Source organism: Trachypithecus francoisi, unplaced genomic scaffold (assembly GCF_009764315.1).
Source record: "Trachypithecus francoisi isolate TF-2019V2 unplaced genomic scaffold, Tfra_2.0 Contig01585, whole genome shotgun sequence".
NCBI lineage: Eukaryota > Metazoa > Chordata > Mammalia > Primates > Cercopithecidae > Trachypithecus > Trachypithecus francoisi.
In genome coordinates, this window is record NW_022681444.1 from 2,679,651 (window position 1) to 2,687,069 (window position 7,419).

At 42.8% G+C, this 7,419-nt stretch overlaps 1 protein-coding gene across 1 annotated transcript in view; it reads right to left on the minus strand.

The window, feature by feature from the left end:
* Positions 1-7,419, minus strand: part of PPP6C (protein phosphatase 6 catalytic subunit) — a 49,802-nt gene that overhangs the window by 22,884 nt on the left and 19,499 nt on the right. The window contains exon 2 of the mRNA XM_033190919.1: positions 2,068-2,163. Coding sequence (XP_033046810.1) covers positions 2,068-2,163 — 96 coding nt within the window. The remainder of the gene's footprint in view (positions 1-2,067; positions 2,164-7,419) is intronic.

Consider the following 7,419-nt stretch of genomic DNA (forward strand, 5'->3'; position numbering starts at 1 on the left):
TATTTCTTCAATCTTTCAGTCTTCCCTTTCATTGTCTACAAAATAATACTATCTCATAGGACTCTTGGGGAAAAAACTGATGCAGAATACGTGAAAAAGCACTTTGTTAACCTCAAAACACAAGATAAATGTTAGCAATAACTGTACATTTGACTGAAGGTATATATAATACAAAAGTTCAATTTTATGCTTCTAATTTTAGTAGCTCGAAGTTGGTCTCTAACTTTCTGACCTTTGATCATGGCTGTAATTCACATCTTAAAAAGTCCTTGATAACACTGGTAACCCCTCAGTTTTAACACTACAACTGAGGGAAAACATGACTTGGTTTATTCCAGTTTTCAGGAATGTGTTAAAACACTGCTTATATTAATATCCTTTATGTTAGCAAAATACAAATGTTTATTTTTAGAGAGAAGTTACACAGAAATTTTAGGAAATCAATTCCTAAAGTCTACTCTAAAAAACTGTAATTTTTGGCCAGGCGTGGTGGCTCAAGCCTGTAATCTCAGCACTTTGGGAGGCCGAGACGGGCGGATCACGAGGTCAGGAGATTGAGATCATCCTGGCTAACACGGTGAAACCCCATCTCTACTAAAAATACAAAAAAAAAATTAGCCGGGCACGGTGGCGGGCGCCTCTAGTCCCTGCTACTCGGGGGGCTGAGGCAGGAGAATGGCGTGAACCTGGGAGGCGGAGCTTGCAGTGAGCCAAGATTGAGCCACTGCACTCCAGCCTGGGCAACAAAGCGAGACTCCGTCTCAAAACAAACAAACAAACAAACTGTAATTTTAACAGATTAAAGATGACATAATGGGACCTCTATCTAGGAGGTGATGACATGCAAGTGTCAGATTTTTTTTTAATCTCAACTGATGCAGAAAACACCTTGAAAAACCAAAAAATCAGCCTGTAAGTAGCCAAAACAAGATTTTACTCATGGAGCAGTCCCTAATCAGAGCCAATTTACACACATTTCTGCTCATTTACACAGTCATATTTAAGGCAGGGAAATTGCACAGGTGACCGTAAGTCCTGTTGGCATCCTTTAAAGACTACACTGTTTTGCGATGTATTATTAAGTCTTACAGCCCCAACTATAGTGTATGCATATAGCACCTCTATGAGTAATCTGTTCAGCTTTCATTTCCCAGTGAAAAAATTCTACAAATATACATGAGGCTAAACACTGACAACAGAATCTAAATATGAGGTATGCCCTTCCTGTTAATGCTTTGAAAAAAAAATTTTTTTTTGACAGATTCTCACTCTGTTGCCCAAGCTGGAGTGCAGTGGCACAGTCTTGGCTCACTGCAACCTTCGCCTCCCAGATTCAAGCGATTCTACTGCCTCAGCCCCTTGAGTAGCTAGGATTACAGGCACACGCCACCATGCCCAGCGAATTTTTTTGTATTTTCAGTAGAGATGGGGTTTCACCATGTTGGTGAGGCTGGTCTCAAACTCCTGACCTCGCGATCCAGCAGCCTCAGCCACCCAAAGTGCTGGGATTACAGGCATGAGCCACCACGCCAGGCACTGCTTTGAAATTCTTACAAACACCCAGCAGATGAGAAACTGAACTAAATATTTTCTAGTTCATTCATCAGTGATTTGCTGTGACATCATAGACCAACAATTTTATTTTTCTGTACCTTTGCTATTCTCATTCCCACTAAAGAAATGATACATTTTCAACAATATCTGACAGGAGAACAGAAATTAACTGAATGAAAAAAGTACCTAACACCAGAACATCTCCTGTTAATCATAGTTATTATGAGCAGTATATGTTTGTACTTTTTATTTTCTACCCACTCCCAACCCCACCATTCCACAAAATATTATTCACTTCACAAATGTAATATCAACAAACTCCGTAACTAATTTGACCACTGCTTTTATTCACCAAAAATGTAAACCAGGACTCATTAATGTCACAGAGACTGAGGCAACCTAGCTTACCACCAGTTGTGTTTGTTGATGTTGTTGTTAATTTTGCAGCACATGTGAAAACACACATAGATCATGGACAGTACAAAACTTAAAAATCTGCTCATGAAATTTTACCTGTCCATGTATATCTCCACACACTGTTACTGGTGTTGATACTGGCTGAACATTTGACTCTTCTAAGAGCAGATCACAAACATAGTCACACAGCCGCTGTAAAAAGAGAAAAAAAAAGGCAAACATTTACTACAACATCAAAACTAAAGATAAAATACCAAAAAAGAAAAATACCAGGTCTAATACTTAGAAAGCCCAAGTATATTTTTTGATTGGAAAGGAAAGTACCCTGTGATAATTCAAGTGTTGGATTTCTGCCAGCTGTCATACAGAATTCTTAATGCAATGCAAACTACCTACAGAGACACTAGGCTCTAGGAGACAGACAGCTTTACAAGAACTGTAAAATGATGCTTTTCACCAAAAACAAACAAACAAACCAAAAAAAACCTTTTTTTTTTTTTTTTTGAAATGGAGTCTCGCTCTATCTCCCAGGCTGAAGTGCAGTGGCACAATCTTGGCCCGCTTCTACCTCCGTCTCCCAGATTCAAACAATTCTCCTGCCTCAGCCTCCCAAGTAGCTGGGGTTACAGGCGTGTGCCACCACATCCGGCTAATTTTTGTATTTTTAGTAGACACAGGATTTTACCACGTTGACCAGGCTGGTCTTGAACTCCTGACTTCGGGTGATCCACCCACCTCAGGCTCTCAAGGTGCTGGGATTACAGGCGCGTGCTCGGCCAGTAGAAGGTTTTTATCCGGTAATTTTAAAAGTAAATTGCAAACCACAGACTTACCATTTGACCCAGCAATTGTAGTCTTGGCAATAAAAACATGTTCAAAATCTGTGTATAAATACTCACAGAAGCCTAATTCATAATAGCCCAAAACTAGAAACAAATCAGATGTCCTTCAATGAGTGAATGGTTAAACAAATTTCGGTACATCCACACCATGTACTACTACTCAGCAATAAAAATAAATGAATACTGCCACACAACAACCTGGATTCGCTCAAGGTATTTGTGTTGAGTGAAAAAACAAAGTCAAAACTATCCCAAAAGGTTATACACTATGTAATTCCATTTCTATAACATTCTTTTTTTCCTTTCTTTTTTTTTTCTTGAGACGGAGTCTCGCTCTGTCGTCCAAGCTGGAGTGCGGTGGCGCGATCTCAGCTCACTGCAAGCTCCGCCTCCCAGGTTCACGCCATTCTCCTGTCTCAGCCTCCTGAGAAGCTGGGACTACAGGCGCCCGCCATCACACCCGGCTAATTTTTTGCATTTTTAGCAGAGACGGGTTTCACCATGTTAGCCAGGATGGTCTCAATCTCCTGACCTCGTGATCCACCCGCCTCGGCCTCCCAAAGTGCTGGGATTACAGGCGTGAGCCACTGCGTCCGGCTTTTTTCCTTTTTTCTTTTTTTTTTTTTGAGAGAGTCTCGCTCTGTCGCCCAGACTGGAGTCCAGTGGCGCAATCTCAGTTCACTGCAAACTGCCTCCCAGTTCAAGTGATTCCCGTGCCTCGGTCTCCCAAGTACCTGGGATTACAGGCGCACACCATCATGCCCAGCTAATTTTTGTCTTCTTAGTAGTTTCACCATGTTGGCCAGGCTAGTATCAAACTCCTGACCTTAGGTGATCCGCCCACCTCGGCCTCCCAAAGTGCCGGGATTACAGGCGTTGAGCCACTGCGCCTGGCCGCGTTTAAATGACATTTTCTTTTTCTTTTTTTTTTGAGACGGAGTCTCGCTCTGTCGCCCAGGCTGGAGTGCAGCAGCGGCGCAATTTCGGCTCACTGCAAGCTCCGCCTCCCGGGTTCACGCCATTCTCCTGCTTCAGCCTCCCGAGTAGCTGGGACTATAGGCGCCCGCCACCACACCCGGCTATTTTTTGCATTTTTAGTAGAGACGGGGTTTCACAGTGTTAGCCAGGATGGTCTGGATCTCCTGACCTCGTGATCCGCCCGCCTCGGCCTCCCAAAGTGCTGGGATTACAGGCGTGAGCCACCGCGCCCGGCCTAAATGACATTATTGAAATGACAAAATTAAAGAAATGGAGAACAGATTAGTTGTTGCAGGGGTCCAGCAGCTGCAGGAAGGAAGTGGGTGTATCTATAAAAGGGCAATATGAGGAATTCTTGTGTTGATGAACTGTTCTGTATCTTGACTGTAGTGTTGGATACATGAGCCCTTATCCAATAAAACTGCGAAGAACTGAATACACACACACAGACACATAAGCACACACAAACACAAGTAAAACTGAAGAAATCTGAACATCATGAGGTGATGATCTTAGGTTGTACCTGAAGATCATGAGTTGTATCAATGTCAATGTTGGCTGACATTGTATTGGTGTGGTATTACACTATAGTTCTACAAAATGTTACCACTGGGGAAAACTGGGTTATTCTGAAATAAAAAGGTTAACTATAATTAATTATAAAATTCAAATATAAAACCAAGGAGCCAGCTGGGCACGGTGGCTCTCGCCTGTAATCCCAGCATTTTGGGAGGCCAAAGTGGGTGGATCACTTGAGGTCAGGAGTTCAAGACCAGGCTGGCCAACATGGCAAAACCCCATCTCTACTAAAAATATAAAAATTAGCCAGGCGTGGGGTTGCACGGCTGTAATCCCAGCTTCTTGGGAGGATGAGGCAAGAGAATCACTTGAACCCAGGAGACAGAGGTTGCTGTAAGCCGAGATTACGCCACTGCACTCCAGCCTGGGAAACAGAGCAAGACTCTGTCTCAAAACAAACAAACAACACAACAACAAAAAACAATGAGCTTTTTTTTTTTTTTTGAGAGGGAGTCTCGCTCTGTTGCCAGGCTGGAGTGCAGTGGCACAATCTCGGCTTACTGCCATCTCTGTCTCCCAGGTTCAAGCCATTCTCCTGCCTCAGCCTCCCGAGTAGCTGGGATTACAGGCATGTGTCACTACACTCAGCTAATTTTTGTATTTTTAGTAGAGACAGGGTTTCACCATGTTGGCCAGGATGGTCTGGCTCTCCTGACCTCATGATCCGCCCACCTCGGCCTCCCAAAGTGCTGGGATTACAGGTGTGAGCCACCATACCCAGCCAAGCCATTCTTTTTGTTAAAGGACCTCTAAATGTTTGCACTTCAAAAATATTTGTCCACTGAAAGTAATCAAACCAAAAAATGTCATAGAAAGCATATGATTCTCACGCCAACATTCTGGAAAAGGAATTATACATCCCTGCTAAATACAGGGAACTGGAGGTCTCAGGTGGAACCTTCCTTCCTGAGACCAGTTTGAACTATTGCCAGAGGCTTATTGGATTTTATGATAGATGTGCCAAGAAAGGAGAAATTAACAAGCATAATGAAATTACTTTAAACATTAATTAAGGAATCTAAATGCTACAATCTCATTAATATATAGGAAACACTTTAACAGTTACAGCTACAACAATAGCTACACAGTAGCAAGAACAGAACTCAATGGGAGGGGGAGGAGAAAAAAAGGGCTCCCAAAAGAAAATGAGGGGAAATAGAGTTGTTAATTTTCTACACATTATACAAAAAATCAGAAAACTTCAAAATAAAATGATTTGCCTTTATTCCTAGGATAAGTTCCTGATCTTCAAATAGCACCTCAAAGGCAAGACCCTCCTTTTGGCCTGGAATCCTTCTGGCCTTGAGTCCCTGAGTAGCTAGCTCCTGTTTGTGTTGAATTTTCCCCAACACCCAGGTGCTTTAACAAACAAATCCATGGTCCTGCCATATAATACATCCATCACTCATTAAAAAAATAACAAAAACAGGCCAGCCGTGGTGGCTCACACCTATAAGCTCAGCACTTCAGGAGGCTGAGGCAGGTGGATCATTTGAGGTCAGAAGTTCAAGACCAGCCTAGCCAACATAGCAAAACCGTGTCTATACTAAATACAAAAATTAGCCGGTCAGTAAAGGCATGCACCTGTAATCTCAGCTACTGGGAGGTTGAGGCAGGAGAATCGCTTGAGCCTGGGAGGTGGAGGTTGCAGTGAGCCGAGATAGCACCACTGCACCCTAGTCTGGGTGGGGTGACAGAGTGAGAATCTGTCTTTTAAAAAAAAAAAAAAAAACCAGGCCGGGTGTGGTGGCTCAAGCCTGTAATCCCAGCACTTTGGGAGGCCGAGACAGGTGGATCACGAGGTCAGGAGATCGAGACCATCCTGGCTAACACAATGAAACCCCGTCTCTACTAAAAAAATCCAAAATCTAGCCAGGAGAGGTGGCGGGCGCCTGTAGTCCCAGGTACTCGGGAGGCTGAGGCAGGAGAATGGCGTAAACCCAGGAAGCGGAGCTTGTAGTGAGCTGAGATCCGGCCACTGCACTCCCGCCTGGGCGACAGAGCGAGACTCCATCTCAAAAAAAAAAAACCAAAAAACAAAAAACCAGGCCAGGTGTGTGGCTCACATCTGTAATCCCAGCATTTTGTGAGACTAAGGCGAGTGGATCACCTGAGGTCAGGAGTTCAAGATCAGCCTGGCCAACATGGTGAAACCTCATCTTTACTAAAAATACAAATAATCAGCTGGGCATGGTGGCGGGCCTGGTAATCCTGTACTTAGGAGGCTGAGGCAGAAGAACTGCTTGAACCCATAAGGCAGAGGTTGCAGTGAGCTAAAGATCGCACCATTGCACTCCAGCCTGGGTGACAGAGTGAGACTGTCGTAAAAAAACAAAAACAAAAGCAAAAAATAGATGCTGGTGAGTGAAAAAATGTTTCTGAACTTTGAGCCTTAAACTTTATAATGAAAGATGTTCTCTAAGGTCCCATCAGAATTATAAAATTCTGGTTTGCATTAGAAATTACCTATGCCAAATTTCTCGCTTGACTCAGAAAATAAGACTAAGATGTTACTTAATCTTAGCAACAGATCTAGAATCCAAGTTTCCTACCACTTTCCACTATACTACATTGAATATTTAGTTGTTCAATGCAACAAATATGTATGGAGTGTCTGGTATGTTACCAGGTATTGTTCTAGATACAAAGTAAATAACAATGACCAAAACAGAGTAAAAGCTCTGCTCTCAAGGGGCTTACCTTCTAATAGAATGAGACAGACAATAAATAAGTAAAATATGTTAACAGTAACTTGTCAGATAGTGATATCAAGGAAGTATAGAGAAAACAGACACACTAGAAGAGGGATGGGGTGCTGGGGTGGAGAGTAGGTGCTGTTATTTTAAAAAGGGATAGTATGAAAGCCTTATTGATAAAGTGAATTTTGAGCAAAAATCTGAAGGAGGTAAGGCTATGGGGACACAATATTGCAGGCAGAGAAGTAAAGACCAAAAGCCCTGATGTGAAGCATGCTTGCTGTCTAAGAAACATCATCAAGGCTGGTGTGTTTAGAGTTAACTGAATGAGAAGAAAAACAGGAGAGCATCAC